Source organism: Brugia malayi (genome assembly GCF_000002995.4).
Source record: "Brugia malayi strain FR3 genome assembly, contig: Bm_v4_ChrX_scaffold_001, whole genome shotgun sequence".
NCBI classification, from domain to species: Eukaryota; Metazoa; Nematoda; class Chromadorea; order Rhabditida; family Onchocercidae; genus Brugia; species Brugia malayi.
The window spans coordinates 11782756-11803286 of record NW_025062479.1 but is presented as its reverse complement, the minus strand read 5'-3'; the positions used below and the strand labels follow the sequence as shown (position 1 = coordinate 11803286).

General features: G+C 29.2%; 2 protein-coding genes across 3 annotated transcripts; one reads left to right on the top strand and one right to left on the bottom strand.

Moving 5' to 3' along the window:
• Positions 1-6228: 6228 nt before the first annotated feature.
• Bm8552 (Uncharacterized protein) lies at positions 6229-8204 on the bottom strand (the record flags this gene model as incomplete). 2 transcript variants are annotated; one of them, XM_001897691.2, is made up of 2 exons in its annotated part: positions 6229-6462; positions 8148-8204. In XM_001897691.2, the coding sequence occupies 2 exons, from the start codon at positions 8202-8204 to the stop codon at positions 6229-6231; spliced, it is 291 nt and encodes a 96-aa protein (XP_001897726.2). The 2 variants fall into 2 exon arrangements, with proteins under 2 accessions (XP_001897726.2, XP_042930467.1); XM_043074533.1 differs by lacking the exon at positions 8148-8204 and adding an exon at positions 6948-6962.
• A 1906-nt stretch (positions 8205-10110) lies between these two features.
• Positions 10111-19149, top strand: Bma-igcm-4 (Uncharacterized protein; the record flags this gene model as incomplete). Its single annotated transcript, XM_001897693.2, has 8 exons — positions 10111-10417; positions 14264-14400; positions 15891-16101; positions 16815-16973; positions 17171-17460; positions 17854-18106; positions 18288-18618; positions 18879-19149. The coding sequence occupies 8 exons, from the start codon at positions 10111-10113 to the stop codon at positions 19147-19149; spliced, it is 1959 nt and encodes a 652-aa protein (XP_001897728.2).
• Positions 19150-20531: the final 1382 nt, after the last annotated feature.

Genomic DNA, 20531 nt, shown 5'->3' with positions numbered 1-20531 from the left:
TATATATGTAGAGAAAACTAGATGTTACTAATGATAGTAGTAGTCGTACTGAAAAGTAAAATTTAATTTTGATATAAAATTTGATTTAAAATTTCCAAATCTCATAATAAAAGAGATGCTCTTGACACTATTAGCAATGATTTTGCAAAGATTAGATCATTTGAAAATAACAGGCAGCCTAGCAAGGATTATCCAAAAATTTCACGGGTGATAAAAGAACAGACTGAATGGAAATATGATAGAATAGTGTGTATGCTATGCTTTTTCTCTTCTTTATACCTGATTTCCTATAATGAACTACTTTTAATCATTCTTTTCAGTAAACAGTAATATGTTTAAGCGAATATATTTCAGAAATATAATTTTAACAATATTCAGGAATGATCTAATCAGCCAGATTGTTAATCATAATCAAATTTATTTTACTGCTTATATATATAGAAATTCGAGATTGTAATGGTGAAATGGAGATATTTCCAGAACCATTCATTTTTTTTTTCAGGCGTTATTCAACTTATCATAAGCATTTTGTAATCCATTCCGTCGCTGTTTCTGAAATGGGAATGCATTTGCTGATAAAACCATCAAAATATGCCCAAATTTTATTCCTAAACGGACTTTATAGTTTCCGAAGTCACTACATATGTCCGGAATGTATTATTTGAAGAAATTCTCCAGTTTATTACGGTTATGTAAGTGACTTTACTGAATTATAATTTCCGGCACTCGTTCTCTCATTTAGTTGATCCTGTGGAAGGAGGACCAATTTGATCAGAAATTTGACTTGAAAAAGAAACTAATTTAGCAGCAGTTAAACTTCTTTAAAGTGGAAAAAGTTAATCAGCAATATTTTACTCATTTCTTCAGAATCCATTATTTAAAGATGTTGAAACTTCAGCTCTTGGATTATCGCTTCGTCAGGTATCCACCGGTATTTAACAGGTACCTCACCACTCTACAATCATACTTTCATGGATGCAAAAGAAACTACCTAAGATTTTATGCTGATTTTGCGAATTTAAATTGATTTTTCTTCACCAAATTCTGCTAAAATGAATTTGGCTTAAGCAGTACGATATAACTTCAATTTGCCTACAACCTCGAATTTAAATTTCCATCCCTTTTAAAATTATGTGCTTAAATAGAAGAAGCAACATAATCAGATAAGTGCAACTGTACTGAGGTTAATTTGAATTAATTAAAGGATCATTGGACTCAATCACTTTCGTCCATTTCGTTGTAACGTACGTTTCAGAATCATATCGTCGAATTGTTTGATAATTCGATTCAATAATTAAGCAGTCTGCTTGTAGACTGCTTAACTATTGAATGTTAACTGTTTCTTTAATTAATTGTAAACTTTATTATCGAAATTAATAAATTGGAAGTTGACAGTTACTCTTAGAGAGTAAAGACAGAGATTTCTGAACTTTTAATTGTTTTTTTTTTTTATTACATAGAAATGATCTTTTATTTAAAGTATTACGGAAGTTCACAGAATTTTTCAAAAGCATACTTGAAAAAAACTAAGATTAAACTATAATTTTTGAATAGTTTAGGAAAGGACCGATTTTCTGATAGTTATAAATCTCCGTAATCCTGCTTACGTATCATCAGGGTTTTTCATTTATTTAGTACAATATGTTTCTTAATGATAATGAAACTGTATGGCCGATACGATCGTTTAATCATTATTGCAATATTAATCGCTTAAACATTTTGTTTATTATTTAAGCAAAATAATATTGTATACAAATTACCCATTGAAGTTTTATCAGTGCAAAGAGATAAATCGGAGATATTCACTTGATTTGACTTTAGACATTTAAAACGCTGCATTCGAAATATCATACATTTAACTTTGTCATTTTGTTTCTTCCACTTATTACAATTAATTATTTCACCTTTTTTTTATTACATCTCTCTAAAGCAAACGGAAATTTAGCTCTGTCAATTTCTCATATTGTATTTTAGGAATGTGACTGAAAATTTTTTTATAATTGGATGCTTTATAAGTTCATAATTATATAACAAATTATAAAACATATTTCAGTTAAATGGTCAAATTTAAACATCAAATGGTAAAATTTGATATTTTGCCATAAAAACAGTAAAACTGTATAAATGCTAATAAATGGATTCAGTGATTGAAATGATTTGATCACCAGTATCAATTTGATGAAATATTTAATGAATCCATATAAAAAATAAGAGATTAAGAAATAATCAATTACGATTATTAGTGGTTACTAATAATGATAGCATATTTTTTATCGTTTTTTTTTTTTTTAATTAATTAATTTTAAACGAAATCCGTTAAACATAAGTGTAATGGTTTTCTTTTTGTTTAGTAAATATTTTTTGTTAGTAATGAATTTCTAAAAACTTTAAATGCATCTCCATGATGACTTTTGCTGACTTTTTCCTTAAAATTTGAAATCTTTAAATCAAAAAAAAAAAGATTTTTTTTCCAGGTCATGTCATTCACCCATAGTACTTATTTAAAATTTTTTGGAACATAAGCATAGAAAGTTGATCGTTTTAAAATTTGAATCTTTATAAGTTATTATAAGGAAATTAATAATCTTTGTATTTAAGATGTGAAATAATAAAAACTTATTTTTCACTTCATTTAGCAGTGATAATTATTCGAAATCTTAAAATACTTTTTATACAATAAGGTCGAGAACTTTTATATTTTCTTGAAGTCTTGAAAGACGATAAAGTTTTTTTTTTCTTGAAATTTTGAAGATAACGCTGATAGTTTCTGAAGCTTTGGAAATTTGAATTTCGTTAACGTTTGTTTACTGATATCCAATAATATCATTTATGATTAGATTCAAAATGTAGGTTTGAATTAAATTATTTATTGAAAATTATTTCACTCCCAAAAAACATGAATGATTAAGTTTAATTTAATGATTTATATAGGATGGCAACCGATCAGTTTATATCTAATAGATACATGCATAAAAGAAAACTTTATAAGTTTATAAAATATTAGAAATTATTTATTAAATATCCATTAAATAACCAAGAAAATGTATCGTCAAATGCTATTATTGTCTAGATATTTCATTCAGTTTAATATTTATGCGTTCATAAATTTTAACAAACTTTACTGATGTGTGGAAAGATAACATTTGGTTTTATATAATAACTTAGCAGGATAATTTAAAATTTAAACACTTTTAGCTTTTTAACTTCCACTCAAAATTTATCCCATTTTTTCTTTTTCCTTTTTTTTTAACGTTAAATTCAAGCTAACTATTATTTGTTTGTTGTTCAAAAAGCAGATGTTACAGGTCATTTTTCGACTGAAATGTCAACGTTTGTCATTTACAACTATATTTTGATAATGATATTCATTCGTTAGTGCAAGAGAAGAAAAACGAGATAGTCACAGTTTGTTGTATTAACTGACTGAACAACAGAAGTTAACAAAATACTAATTCGTAATTTCCAATTTTTCTTAAAACTACAACTTTCAGTAAGTGTTAGATTATTCAGTGAAAATTTCTCGGGATGCTATTTGCGAGGAGAAAGTTGAAAGAAGAGAGTGCAGAAGAGAGAAAAAAATCAAGAAAGAAAAGTTTAAAGAAGAAAAGAAGACGAATATAAATTAGCATTTAAAAAGATTTCCGTTAGCATTTATAAGCTATTTTTGTTTAAATTTAGTCTATGTACTATTTTATCTTACCCCTGCTAGAATTCCCCACTTTGTTCTGAAATTACGGAAAACTTAAGGATTAATTTGCTTCATACTCTTTTCATTCTGAAATTAACTCATTGCAAATTCATAGCAGTCCCACGACGTTAACAACAAAGGCTTCATTTGTTTTTAAATTTAATGCTAACGAGCTTTAATAAGACGGAAAGTCACAGATATTGATGAATTCAATGCACTGCAAATGAAAGTTAACGCATCGAAATATATTGCAGTTATTAAACAAATGAATTTAGCATTTAAAATGAAAACTTATTAACTTGTATAATCTTTCACACTTTTATTTAATCAACAGTTGCCTTGTTTAATACCTTATCCATTACTGAATAAAAAAAATTTTTTTTTTTTGAAAGCATTAAATTTAAAATATTCATAATAAGGCTAATCAACGAAATCGATCCTAATAAGGCCGAAGAAAATATCAAATTAAAAAGAAAGATTGATATGCATTGAGTAGTAATATTAATCGTTAAAAATTTGTCAAATTTGGATGAAAAAAGAATATCCTTTATGAGAGAAGACAAAACAAATCTCTCTTTTTTTGCATTTTCTTTTTTTTATTTTCGTTTTCAAAGCAACTTTTTAGTAGTAACAGTTTTAAAATAGCATAAGGAAGAAGGAACAGTTCCTTCGCAGATAACGGAATCTTGAGTGACAAGCCTTGATGAGTAAAAAAGAAATGACGGTGACAGTTGTACCATCACCCACCGTGACTGATGCTTCTGCATTTGATTGCAGGAAGCAGATGCTAGTCCGGAAGTTAAAACAGTTCAAAAGAAGAGGAAAAATAAAGAAAATTTTCCCAACCTTTCAATGTTTTCCTTCCAAAAAAAAAGAAAAAAAAAAGGAAAAGAAAAAGAAATAAAAAATTTATTGTTTAAAAATGTTCGAAAATTTTCATAAAAACAGCAGTTCTTCATTTATAGATGAAACGTATGATAAATGGTAAATTTCAGAAAAAAAAAAGTTACCCTAGGCTTTACAGAAGTTTTTTTTTATCGCTGACAAATAGAAAGAAATGTTAATTGTTATTTCATAGTTCAATACCTTTTATGATTTTTTATTAAAGCTACTGAGGTCCTCTGTTAATAAAAACAGTAAAGTGAACATTGAAATGCTACATTTAAACAAAAAAAGAAGTGAAATTTGTTATTTCTCTTCACACTTCTACGTTATTTTGGTAATCTTTTTGAACGATAATTTCATGTAATTTCATAAAATTGTTTTTACATGAAATTCTGTGATAATAACACTTTACTGCAGATTTAATACAGAAACCTTCAAATGCAATCTAATACTGTTACTATTAAACATTGATTATTTAAGAAAAAACTATTATCATTTGGCATTAGTTGTCATGTTCTTATTTTTTATCACCATTCATCAACTGTCCCACTTGATAAATTAAATTTGATTAAAATTCGAGGATAACTTGTAACAATTCGATTTTACAGAAGTACAAATATTTTTTTCTCTCTTCTTTTAAAATTAACTAGAACATTGTGTAGGTATTTTATTTTAGAAATTCAATAGGAGAATTTGTCTGCTTCAGTTAAAATATTGTCGCGTTCCAATGTATGTAAATATACATTAAATGGATTTTTAGAAAAAGCATTCATTTTCCATTTCTTAAAATCTCAACTTTTTTTTTCAATCGATTTTTTCCTGCTAATTTCCTACAAATGAAATCATTCGTCCCTTCTCTCTCTCCCTTCCCCACCCCTCCCCCGTCCCTCGCCCTTCCCCTCTTATCCCCTTATTAACTTACATATCTCAATCAATTGCTGTTATCGATGATAAACTTAATCCTAATAAGCATTGAAATATATTTTATTTATATTTTAATTTTGACTAATATAGTTTAATATTGAGTTATAATTAATTTATCCAATATGATGAATACAAATGTCGAAAATATCCCAATACTTTTCGTTAAATATGACAGAAAATAAATGATCGAATAATGATAATGAATTGCGGATATATGATCGGGTAACGAAAATAATGCAAAATGCATTGCGGTAGATTCAATGATCCATTACGAGTATGTGCGATTGATAGTTTATGCGCAACTGCTCAACTACGAATGATCGCTCGCTCAACCTGGTGTACCCTTACCTCTTCCTCCTGTCTCCCTCGGCTATTCGCATCAATGATTGGCAATCAAATATTACTACTATAATAATAATAATGCTAATAACAGTACTAATACTATTACTGCTGCAGTTACCTGGACACATAATGGATCTCTTTGTGTATGTCATAAACCAAGAACCTGAAGTGGACATCTAAATGTCCACTTCATCACTCTCCTCCTCCTTCACTTTTTATTCCTCATCTTCCAAAATCACTCACTTCACTTCTCAAAACGCCTACATGGGGAGGAAAAGATCATTTGAGAAAGGACAAACAACAAACAATATACAGTGTAACTTTTGAAGGGAGGTGACATATAGCGGGATAGGTTAGAAGTCTCGACAAAATCCTTTTTCCTCCTCCGGTCACGGAAGTGCGTCTGTCCATCCGCCTCTTCCAACCTTCCCCATCTCAACTCCCTCTCCAGCTGCATTATCGTCACCATTACCATTAACATCATCATCATCATCATCATCATCATCATCATCATCATCATCATCATCATCATCATCATCATCATCATCATCATCATCATCATTATTATTATTATCATTATCATCATCATCACGATTATTATTATTATTATTATCATTATTACACTATACTTAACACCACTAAATACCACTATCATGAATGAGCAGGCAGGCAATAAATCATTTTTATACAAATGGCCTCTTTCATGCTATTTATCAGCAAAAAAATAAACGAGGTAATAAAAAACAAAAAATAAGCCATACTAATAAGGAGACTAATGTCTCCTTATTAGTATGGCTTTCTTGCAATTAGCATCTTTTGCAACTGCTTTTTCTTTTTTTTTTTTTTTTTTTGTTTCTTAAATTCATCAATTTCAAACTTCCATTATGTCTTTAACTTCTATCTTTCTCTGTCTATCCTTCTACCTTCCTCATTTATTAATATTGTAATTATGATAAAAGACGTTATGATGCAAACTTTCTATCTTCTATGTTTATGAATAATGCAATACACCTTGTCAAATCTTCCTTCACTTTTTCATTAGTCTTATTTCATCATCACACCATTCTTTATGATGTTACATTATTTCAACAAATAATTTAATACATACAATTGTATGAGACATTTCCAATTTATCTTATCACTAATGTGAAAATAATAAACCACAATTAGCCAATTAGTCTCTTATCTGTTCATCCAAACAGTCCGAAGCGAATGAATAAACACTTTTTAATTGCTTAATGCTTACCTCACTATTTTAACTGTACTGATAAGCAGTGTACTTAAATTTCTATAAAAAGACCATTTTACAAACTTATTATTAATAACACGCCCAAAATATATTTTTGACAAACACAATTTTATATATTTTTGTTTATTTTCTTTATGTCGACCATTTTAACCTTGAAATCAAGATACTGTAATGAAATAATTGTTAAGAAATATTTGCAAGCAATATTTTACTTCCTTTGATTTATTCCCGACCAAAAAGATGATGGCTGATATCATTGTTTACCTAATGAATTGGCATGTATATTGTAATGTCAGCGATGATTAAGTGCGATGGTTATCATCATGTTGCAAATTAATTATCAGCAAAAGGACAAATTGATAAAAATATAGAATTTTTGTTGACAGATTTTCCTTCACTAAAAATAGACAAATGCTAAAAGAATGATTAATAATTATAATAAAATAATAATAATAATAATAATAATAATAATAATTAGCAACAGTAATTATTATTGATATTATTAATATTAATAGTGATAATAATAGTAATGATAATAATAATAGTAATAGTAATAAGCATCATAATAAGCATAATTTTAATACTGATCTAAATGAATAATCTATTATCATCAAACGATAAGTGACAATAATGATAATTACGATTTATAAATGCGAATCATATTTGGTCTGAAATATGATTTGAAACTGTTGCACTATTTAAATATTGAAATAAGCAGCTAAGGAATAAACAATTATAATTTCATCACTTAAAGTCTTTAGCAGCATAAATCATCTGCACTATTTACATCAACAATCGTTAATTAAAGCATGATGTCACTGACAATATATGTGTATGTAATGATAAGTACCATATGTGATGAATGTATGTCTCTGTGTGTGTGTCTCACATACCTGTCTATGTTTGTGGTGGAATATAATTGAGAAATGATACTTATAATGAAAAAGATTGGACGGAGAAAGCAATGATATTGGGAATTTTTGTTAGGGTCATTTACAGGTGATAATTAAGCGCAGGACATTTCTGATGTGTTACTGGTAAGCGGATTATACAACTAACATCCAGAATTACTTCCTGAGCTAACCCCGATTGATAGACAGCTGCCCCCAGACCCATTCTTTCCTCTCACGAAACGAGCAAATCAACAAATAGCCACAGAGACAAAAATAAACACATAGACAGACAAGCATACAAAATATATGAAAACGCGTTTTCTCATCTTCCTGTAGATTGGGAATTTCTTAAAAAAGAGTTTCTTTTTTTTTTTAAAAAAAAAAGAATATCGAAATGTATTGTCATTTTCAGAAGATTAATTGTTTTCGTGTTACATTCACAAATTATTGCCCTCCGGAATGTTTTATGGGGCATCTTGGTTGTGTTGATTTTACCTTCCTTTACCCTTCCTCTTCTCTTTCCATTTCATCCCATCCTCTTTTCCCCCTCTCCCCCTCTCCCCTCCTCATTTACTTTCCTGTGGTCTTCTTCCTCTCATACCTTTTGATAGGATAATTTTGTGAGATGCAAAATTTTACCCCTAATTAGTTATCCGGTTAACAACAAATTCTGGTCTTTTATAAACCCTCCCCCTCCCCCCCCCCCCCCCCCTACAAAATTAGCATATTAGAATTATTAGCAATATAGATAGATCTACTCGAACATAATGCTCAAAATGCAAATAAAACAAAAGACAATAATAGAGAATGAAATCGAAAATGGGGATTCAATCTCATTTTTATGGACTTTTAAGAAATGCCATTATTCTGGAATATGCCTGCCAATCAAAGCAACACCAAAATTTGCATTTCACTGAAATTTAAGACAGACGGGAAATCTCATTATGAAATCAAACCAAAATGTGTCATTCTCAAAAGCTTTCATTGGCTGAATGTTAGCATTCTCCATCAATATATATATATATGCTTGTATTTCTCTTTAGCCTTATATTTTCCTAAAAATTTGGATGACTGAAAATTATTCTCTGACTTCGTTTATTTGTCACTCATTCATATCTAACCACCCGTTATAATAAATTCATTATAATATCAAATGTGTTTCTTCCGGCAGTAATAAGAAAAAATTTATGAAATTTGAAGTCATTTCACTCGTAACAAATTTAATTTGTCCCAGTATTATAAAATTTAAATTTACGTAAAATACTTGTTAAAATATTTATATTTATTTTTTTTTTTGTAAGAGATATTAAAAATTTTTGAGCATTACATAGCATTTCAATTATATTTTAACGAAACCTTTAGTTTTAATTTTTCGTCCTTTTCTTTATTTGCAACATTTAGGAAAAATGAATTTTGTCAACAATTTGCCAGCCGTAGCAGCACCACATTTTTTCCTCACTAAAAACGCGCGAAAATTAGGGACGAGAATGTCATCAAGACTGGTTGAAAGCACGAACGGAACATGTTTAGTGACATATTATTGACTGGATAGAAAATTTCAAGTATCAAAGATTACCTGAACGTTACTGGTAGTTCCGTAGAATTTAAATTCAGTCAGTCAGTCAATTAATTAATTAATTAGTTGTCCAACTGAATACTTCATTAAGTACCATTATTCTGAAAAATTTAACCGTTCCCTAACGGTGTACAAAACATCAATAAAAGCAATTATCTCCAATGAATGAGATCATCGATAAAATATTTGGGTTTGGCCTTCGGGATCTACGGAATGATCGCCAAATTACGGCGAAGAAAAAAAAGAAAAAGCGGGGGGAGGAATTGAAAGAGAAAGAGCACAGGACAGTAGAAAGAAGTGGTTATCATATCTAAATACATTATACAAGGTTGTTTGTGTCCTCGATGAAATGAAGGATGGGAAAAAAGGAGGTAGAAGAGGTGAGGCGCGGGGTGGTGGAGGGGAGAGGTGCGGGTAGATGGTAGGCGGGATAGGGAGTGGGCTAATAAATTCGGGCGGAGAATTGAAATGTGCACACAGGAGCGAAATAGATTTATTGCTCAGGCAATAAATTATTTTTGCAGGAGGGTAGCGGGAAGATTGTTTGTGGCGAATGAAGTATTGTTTGTCGAGTATTATTGCTGCAACAATAGCAACAACAACAATAACAACAACAACAACTGCTACTGCTACTGCTGCTACTACCATTGCTACTGCTACTATTGCTGCCACAGCTGCTACAATTACGGCAACCATTTATGTTGTTGCTTCGTCTCATGCATCATCATTTTCATCATTCTTTATTGCCTTACCACTCATTACCACACTTCTGCTAATTGTTCCAGAACAAACTCATTCAGCAGCAGCAGCAGTAGCAGCAGCAGCAGCAGCAGCAGCAGCTGCAGTTACCGAACATCGATGTTAGTTTATTTCCTATTATTGATTATGTCTTGTTGGTTCAATTTCTGCCTCCTTATTCTTCACTTCTATTTGATCTTTGCAGAAAACAAAAACAGGAAAAAATTATTAATTGTATCGTCTTATTTTGTTGCTTAAATGATATTTAAATTATGTTTTTCATTGGGATTAATTATAGAATTTCTAGTCTTATTGATTTAAAAAAAAATTTTTTTTTCCTGAAGTTTTTCTAAGGTAAAAGTTTAAAAAATAACATTGCAGCCATTAATGGATTAAATTTCTACTACTTTACCATGAAAGAATGGCATAATAATTATGGCGGTAGAAAAAAAAAAAATGAAAATGAAAATACATAGTTAAAATGGGGCGATGATATTACAGAACATTGTTAGCATTGTTATTAGTATAGATAAAATAATTAAGTAACTTATCCCCCCCTTGACAATTTGACAATTTCTCAATTCGATAATTATACGGTTATGCAATCAGAAATATGAAATTTTACAAAAGTAGAAGTCCGGATGATTTATTCCGAATTTGACAACTTTTACCTTCCAGATGTGAATAATATAATTTCTCTTATTTCATACACTTCAAATCTTTTGATAAGTTTAAGCTTCACTCTGTAGGAATTTAGAAAGCAATCAGAATATAAAGTTGTCATTGAAAGATAACCTATTTTCATCTGAATAATCATCGAGATCTGGGAGACAACTCATTCATTCACATTATTTCCTGATATTAGCGTGAATATTTCCGAATAGAGTTGCCCGGAAGATTTCCATTATGCTGCTGACTAATTTTCAAACTTATTCCATTTTATCCTGCTTCAGTTGGTCAAATTTTTAATAGCTTATTCCTAATAATTACTTGTAATTTAGTGAATAGTTGCGATGTTGAGGTATTCAAGGTCATTTTTCGTATAAAATGACTGATGTATGTCTGTTTGAAGTGAGATGCACAACAACTGACCACTTATAATATTTTCCAAACTCTCCTGAGATCGTCCACCAGCTTAGAGTCAAATTATCATCCGTTTCTCTAAAATGCCAGGCATCAGTAGAAGTTTCAAAATTGTTCTGCTTTATAATGTCTGGAAAAAAACATTGAAATAAAAAGTTGACAAAATGATTTGATGCTTGAGTAATGAAAATAAATTTAGCCACTTTGTGTAATAATTATTAAATTAATGTTTAGGAATTTTATTTTCCATTTTTTAATCAATATTTTTGTTGTTAAAATTCTGTACAATTGAAATAGTTAGTTCAGTATGTGAATTTTATTCGGATCATTAAATGTTCGACTATTAAGAATACTTAATGTTGCCAATTAAAGAAAAAAACTGAGAATTTTGACGAAATTGTTTGATATTTTACTAAATGATATGCGCGTGCTCGATACAAACACTGCAACATGTTTCCTTTTCAAATTCTTTTTATCAGCTGGAAATTTGCTCCACTGATTATGTTTTGCTTGCCATGAACAGACAGACAGACAGTGTTTGATGTTTAAAACTGAAAAAGCGGTGATTTCCAAATTTTCTCTTTTTTTAAATTCTCATTAAATAGTGAAATTGATGATTAAGTGAAATAATGGATGGAATTCAGGTGACAGTCCGGATAATCCTGAGTGGTAAACGTGTGAAGTTTCAAATAGGTTTTTTTTTCCGTCCTCTTTTTTTTCATTTTCCCCTTCCTTTTTTGAAATGTACCGACAAATGATACAGAATATACTTTTCAGAACACTAAAATTCAATTTCTATCATGAATTTGCATAAAATTTTCAAGTTGGTAGGGAACACTGAATTTTTATTTCACAAAGACTTTTCAATTACTTCCATTAAAGGCACCTAAATGACACCATAGAAAATACTCCGAAAAATGGGAAATTTTGATAATTTAACAAAAAAAAGGAAGGAAAAAGGAAACAGTTTCTTTTCTCAACAATATAACAATATAGGAGAGGAAAGAATGAATATGGTTTTTGTTGAAAACCGCCACTCTTTGAGCTACACCGCTCAACTAAAATTACTTGCGAAAAAAATTGTGGAGGAGGAATAAATTTTTTATTTTATGTCAAATCAAGCTGGCATACAGAAAAAGAAAAAGAATACACAATAAAGTTAACCCAATTGTCTAAAATTCAAAACAAAAAGGAAAAAAAAAGGTGTTCCAACAAAAAAAACGAAAGATCTTTGTAGAAATTGAAAATTTCAAAATTTCATCCGGATTATTCAAATTTTGCACAGGTCATTTAGCGTATTAATAATAGGACGATAGCAAAAACATATCTCCAGCAAATCAGATGGATTCATTCATGCATTTGATTATCCATTAAATAAAAAGTGCTCATCATGTTGATAATCATTCTTAATCTATATTTGGCACACAATTTATTTATAATCTATTTTCTTTCATTTTTTTTTTTTGTCGTTATTTTTTTCTAAATGAAATTGTAATTTTTATAAAAGTTATGAGTAAATCAAAATCATTCATTAGTAGTTTATTAACAGCAATATATTATTTTCAGAATAAAATATGAAACAATATTTTTTTTCTTTTTGATTTATATTTCAAACAAAAATGAATTTCAATTGTTGCTACTATTTCCGGCTACTATTCTCAATTATTCTATGCTACCAGTGTGTTAATAGGTAGATATCACCCGAAAATAGAGAAAGAGGGGTAATGATGAAAGGAGTGTGTGTGTGTGTGTGTGTGTATGTGTGTGTATGAAAGTTTGACAGTTCTTTCCAATATAAGCAAATGAATCAGTTGAATTCGAAAATATGGTGAAATAAAAATGAAAAATATAGTACAGTGTACTGACTGACTGACTCAAGCTTTCTTTTTCTCTCTTTCGTCCCAAAATTTGCTAAAATTGCCATTTTAATCTTGTTGCTTGATAGAGATAGAACTTATGATAGATTGGAGCTGTTGGAAGATAAGCGGAAAGGAAGAATTTAAAGATGACACATAGAATAGGCGCTTGCATTTTGCTTCATTATCGTTTGTTCGCTCTTTCATACCAGTGCAAACTGGCCACTGATATTTAGCTATTCCTAAAGATCGTCCACTCTGATAATGTCATTATAATTTTGATTCTTTCGTTTGATGGACTGACTGCTATTTAATAGACCCATTCTTTTCTTCTCTTCTTCGCTTCTCCCTCTCTTGTTCTTCAGTGTCCCCAATGTGACGAGAAGAAAGAGGTAGAGAGAAGATTGAAATGTTCGCAAAATTATCACCGTTAAACGTCACACTGCTTTATATTTAAAGCACATTGGGTATGGAATACGAATGAAATGGAGAGATGAAGAGAAAGAGGATGAGAAAATGTTGAAAAAATGAAATATTGGAAGAATTTTTAGAAAAAAAAGGAAGTTTGAGATTAAAAATTGCAAACAAACATGATAATTTATATTGTTCATCAGTAAAGAATTTAATGTACTCTAAAGTTAAAAGGTCAAATTTAACGATCTTTTCTTTTTTTGGTACAATGGCTACAACTTCAATTTATCATCTCTTCTCTCCTTTCATACCTTCACTTTCAGCTGAATTAAATTTATGTTGAATATATCTGTTCTGATTGATAAAAAACTGTTGTAGATGAAAAAGATTAAAAAATTCTATTGAAATAGTGAAAATTGTAACTTTTGCTTTTATTTTGTTTTTCTTCCATTATCTTACACTAACTTAACATTAATCGTAGTTTTATGATCGATGAAATCTTGCAATAGCAATCTATCAATTCAAATATTGCTCATTTGTTTTCCTCATGTCAAATTTTCAATAATTCAACTGGGGAACCTTTTATTTTTTTGACTGAAGAAAGAAAATAAATTTCAGCTCCACCAGATTTATCAATACCGTCACAAACAGAATTTCGTGTTCCAGTTGGAACGAAGCAGTTTAGACTAATCTGTCCTGTCAAAGAGAAGAACGATGACCTTTTGATGATTCAGTGGAAGAAAAACGATGAACCGGTAAGTTCATCTGTAGCTTTCCATTTTTTTTTTGTTGTCTTCTCTTTATCTTCTTGTCTTTCCTTCCCTCGTATTCTATCTTCTCTTCCTCTTCAAAATATCCTTGGAATTTGTTGAAAAAACTTTTCAAATATATAATAAAAATTTCAGTATTAAAATAAGCCATCAATTAAATTACTGTTAATTAATTGAAATTTTCTGATGATTGGTTTTGCATTAGAAATTTGGGGCAATATTGTTGAGTAATGCTAAATTTTGCAAAACTATAGCTAATTATATGGATTAAAGGAGTTAAACGAAGGTAAAATATATGCGAAAGAAAAGCTAATTCCTCCTTTATCTTAACCAATTTTTCTTATAATCAATATATAAAATTAAATTTTATTAATCATTTCCAATACTTGAAAGTTAATATATTTATCCATTTAAGAATATAATTCTAGCAGTAAACAAATTCATATTCTCAATCTAAGTGAAATTCTCTTCCTAATAAATGATGGAAGAGAAGGACAGTTTACTTTTTGTGAAGCAATTTTGAATCTGCTAACATATTTGAATTGATAATGCATCTAAACCTTATCAATCATCTCCCAAAGTTTACTTTCTTTTTCTTACTCCTTTTCCATTCTTTTAAGTTTTATCATCCATACCCCACTAACTATTTTGCATTTATGAATAACAATTTGACACACACACACGTTATATGTTTATATTTACTTCAGTTAAATTCTTATCACTGAAAGCTATGTCACTCAGATAATATTTTAAAAAAGTGCCTTTAATTAGTAAATTTATAAAATTTTAGCTTAAAAAAAGAAAATTCATATATTTTTCGTATCGATTAATTCATATTATTATGTTGGTTGTATGGGTATCGTTCAGGTAATTACCTCCCCAAAAAGAAAAAGGAGAAAATATTGTGAAAAGAGGAGGATGTATTAGGTGAATTTATTCAGCATGTCTTTGTGTCACAAAAAAAGAAAGAGAAAACAAGAATTATTGCAAATAAAAAGTAGTAATTTTGATAACCTAAAATTTGATATTTAAAATAAAGCAAATTTACTCAGTGCTAATTTTTTAAATTACACTTAATATATTTGCAACATTTTCAAAATGATTCCCGGTCACAAGGAAGTCTAACGCAATCATTTATCGTAAATTTAATTATTATACTGTTTCTTGATTTCTCTGGAGTTCCTTATTTCCACTGAATTGTGTACTTGAGGCGGGAATTGAAGGTTAATACTACAACCATTTTAAGATCAAAGGTCATTAATGTGGAAGCTAGTGGTCTACAGAAATACTAGACATAAAAAAACTTATGCTACTGATTACATGGATTAATTTATGACATAGTAAATAATTATATTTGATCCATTTATCTTAACTTCTTAAGAATTAAGCATTGCAATCAACAGAAATTTCAAATTACTTGCATTAATCCTTTGTTCGGAAATGTCTTAATTCAAAAATCTCATATATTTCTAAAGATTGGATTCGATTTCAACAATCACTTCAAATTAGCTCGATCAGATCGTGAACTGAAAATTCGTAATCCTCAGCTATCTGATGGTGGAATATATCAATGTCAAGTGGTTAATGGATTTGGACATCGAGAATTAAATTTCACCGTAACTTTTTACGATCCAGCAGTGGAGAATGAAGAAAACACTGACAGTACACTGACACTCACTACTAATGGTAATTTATTTTAATTACTTGATTCAAATTGAATTCAAGCACTGTGATGATATTTTGAAATCAGTATTTGAAAATGTAAGTTGTACGAGTGAATGCTAAAAGTTGATACATCATTGGATAGGAATATAGTTAGTTGGAATTTTTATTTGCAGCTGGAGGAGACAAGGGAAGGAAATAGTGTTATCACTCGAGAGATAAGTAGAAAATGAGAAAATCTGACTGAGAGTTGTTGCTTTGAAAGAATGGTAATGATTGACGAAGTTTTCGAAAATGCTTCAAGCGATTAGAAAACAGCAAAACTATCAATCCATAAATGGAAGAATTTCTTAATTAAATGAGTGAGAAAGGAAAGTTTCTTTGGGGGTTTTAGTATTTAAAATTTAAAGAATTCTGTGAGCCATTTGACAATATTCATATCATATCAGAAAATAAACTGAAATCATACCTTTTCAACAGAATATGAAATAAGTGACATTTCGGAGTGGATAAATCTGTTTTAAAAAAAAAAAAATAATTCTATTCAGCTCAAAATATTTCAGATTTTTCAAATGTTGGAGAATAAGCAAAAAGATTCTATTATTGTTTATTCATTTATAATCACTGCTAATCTGTACTGGAATTTATTAAATTAAACAAATACAATAGGAAAATATATTTCAAATTTGATGGATTCAGATTATATTTAGTTATTCATCTGAACAGAATACTTATAGCATCTCCACCAGTGTGGAAGAACGAAACAGAAATTCGAAATTGGATGATAAATCCAATAAGGATAACAATTGGTGGTGCTTTATTGCTAAAATGTCCAGCAAAAGGAAATCCACTGCCATATATCACTTGGCTAAGAGATGGCAAGGCACTAGAACGAGGTATTAATTTGGAAATGAATGTGGAAATGACATTAGTTATTATCGATTATCCTACATCAATTCATGAAATTTTTTGTAATTAGTTACTTTTCAAAATTAAGAAAATGATAATTGTCATTTAAAATCAAATTATCATAATAAAATGTAATCCATACACTTTCTGAATGACATTTTTTGAAAATTTTTTAATATTTCAGAAATTACTTATCACCATTCCTCGGCAATACTTTATCTAAGCGATGTACAACCTAGTGAAGGTGGTAAATATGTATGTAAGCTAGAAAATGAACATGGCAGCATTGAAGCATCATTTCACGTTTATGTGGAAAATTTCTTCGAAGGTTTGGATGGTGAAAGCTGGTCTATTGATCAGACAAATGCACAACTTTACCCAGTCATTGATGAACCCTTTAACAATACTGTTCGAGTTGGTCGAACTGCTCAATTTCAGTGTAAAGTAAAAAATCAACAACAACCGCTTATTAAGGTATCATTATTTACGCACTTAAAGGTGGCGTGGTTACGTCACATATAGTTTCACTAATATCAACTTCTTATCCTCATTCTGATACTTTTAACATTCTGAAAACAATGTTACTATAATATTCAAATTGATGCCAGTTCGGATTTTCATATAAGTTTAAGTGATATTAACGTTAAGATAGATAGTGTCATATGTAGTCAATGCTTAATTTAAAGTTAGTGTTGAATTAAAAAAGAGATAAACCGTTATAAAAGCACTAGTAATTAAACTAGTGGGAACAAACTATTTAACGATTCGAAATGTTTGTGCAGAATAAAAAACGACCTGTAATTATGGAACAGTAAGATGAGTAATACATTTTGTGGCACATAAAAAATTTTTTTTCCATAGTTGTAGTGGTTGAAACGGATAGAAGATCCGAATGTAATTCGTCAAACAAATGCAAATGCAACACTAATTCATGCAAACAATATGCATCTTTTACTACTGGAAAAACCGGAAACAAGCGCCGAATTATCGGATGGTGTAAGCCTAAACAGGCTTATCATTCCAAATGTACGATATGAGCATTCTGGGACGTATCTTTGTGTGGTGACAAATGCTCATGGTGATATCGCTTATCGATCGGCATATCTTCATGTCATTGCAAGTTAGCATTTGAAAATTTTCGCTTTTTTGATTTCGAATTTTAAGACCAGTTTTTATTGTCATATGATAGATTATTTATTGTTCATTTGTTGTTAACAATGTTAATACAGCTAAATGTTATTTAAAAAGATCAACTGACGTAATGAATATTCAGGACGAATACATTGTTTTTTTTTTTTCAGGATCAGATCATGGTGTATTGTCAAATCTTTACTTTTACGGTGGTCTACTAGTGCTCATTATTGTATTTACATTAATAACATATGCTATTCATTTTTTACGGAAGAATCAAGCTGCTAAAAATAGTCAGTCGGCGCAAGGTATTACAAGCACTCGGTATTCATTTTCATTAAGGCCTCCACCTCCAAATCTCCCACCTCCGAAAGCTCCGGCATTACCTTCTGAACGACAGCTACTAATGCCGAACAATCAACTTGGCGATCGTTATATGATCAATTCAACAGCAACAACATACTATCCTCAATGTGCTAGTCTAGATAAAAAGTTGCAAAAGTAAGTTGTTCATCTTTTTCCAGTACTTCAATTTTTGCACTTCAATTTGCTGGACCTAATATGAATAAAATTACTAAATTTAAATTAATAATAAAATTTTTTAGAAACTAGCAGAGCCAAGAAATACAAGACTGTATCATTGAGATGTGAAGGAACAATATAATGAAATATTGGTAGTAGTGAAATGTAAAAAATCAAAAGATTAAAATTAACTGAGAGAGAAAATGTTTGTCGAATTTCCAAATCATTTTTGTATTTAGGATAATTGAAAGTGGTACACGTCCAACACCAATCCGACGTACAAATGGTGGTGAAACAAAATATCAATTAAAAGATGATTACGTAAGTTCGTCTAAATGGATGCATATCAAAGGTGATAATACTGACGTTGAAATAAATCAAAATTTATTAAAAAATCGTTCTACACATTGCTATAATCCGGTATCAGTAGCATACGGTCAGACTGATAATCTTGATCGACAACAACAAGAAAAATTTTTCCTTACCACTGGTAATATACAAAAAAGGTGACTCATCCAATGATTAGTATGCATAATTTCAGAACTGTAACCATTCTTTATGTATAACATTAGGTATTTCTTACTGTGACGATGAGCTTGATCCCATTATTTTCTTATCATTTGTTTTTGTTGCTAAAGTTAATTCATTGCTTAGTCTTTAGCGATACAAATCAATCCTATGATAATTTATTAATTATTGATAATTTTAGGAACATTTAAAATGAAATATTGTTTTTTTCGGGTTATTAATTTATAATAGAATAATTTGCAGTATATAACAAAAAAATTAATTCAGCTTATATATATATATATATATATATATATATATATATGTAACAAGTTAATATGAAAACTGAAAATGATTTTGGTTGTTGTTGGTGCAATTTATGCATTGAATATGGTTCTATTTCAAAATTAAATTTAAATTTAATAAGAATTAGATTTGAATTTAAGGAGAAGTTAAACTAAACATCAGTAAGGCACGGAAGCATGCCCAAATTTTTATTTTTATTTTGATTGTTTAAATTTTCATCATAAAGAGAAACATTTGAAATGTGTCTTCATTATGGGATGAAATAGGATATCATTTGATGATACAACTCTGTGCTACGATCAATCCTCACAACAAAGAAATTCACCTTTTATCAGTTATAAAATCATTCCACTTTTATATATTTCTCAATCCTTAATATTCACAAGCAACGATTTATTTTTTTTGCTAAAAAATATTTGTGTTTTTTTTTTTTTCTTTCTTTTTCACATTTGTGCAAAATGATAATTAATTATAATTATTTTGAAGGAATTCTTTATTTCGTTAATGTACGATGAGCTTAGTACTTTCATTTTCCGCCTGTTTTTTCTTTTTTTTTTTCCTTTCTCCTGTCTCTCTCTCTTGCCTCTTTGAATGTTTACATATGCTATCAATATTTGATTTATTCCATTAGATGCATAAATAATTTGAATTAGGCGAAACATTATTGTGGAATTCAATTTTTTGTTTTATTTTAATTTTATTCGCTTTTTGAAAAGTATGGATGTTATCTCGTTGCATTATGTTTTTGTTTGTTTTTCAAATTATTTTTTCATCGGTGAATTTTCGAAATTTTTAGTCAGGTAAGGACGAAATGTTAAAGCTTAATTGAATAAATTTTTTTTTTTTTAATTTTAATCAGAAAAGCCGTTCCCTTTATCAAATTAGATCTCATTCTTTTTTTTTTTTTTTTTTTGCTTATTTTTTAAATTAGTGGTTTTGTAAATGAAATGAATAAATCGAAAACATATTGTCAAAAAATCTTAAATAACTGAAAAAAGCATGTAATATGTTATTTTTGAATTTACTGAATTTGTAAAATCTTTATTAAAATGCTTGTGTATTTATATCCAGAATAAATA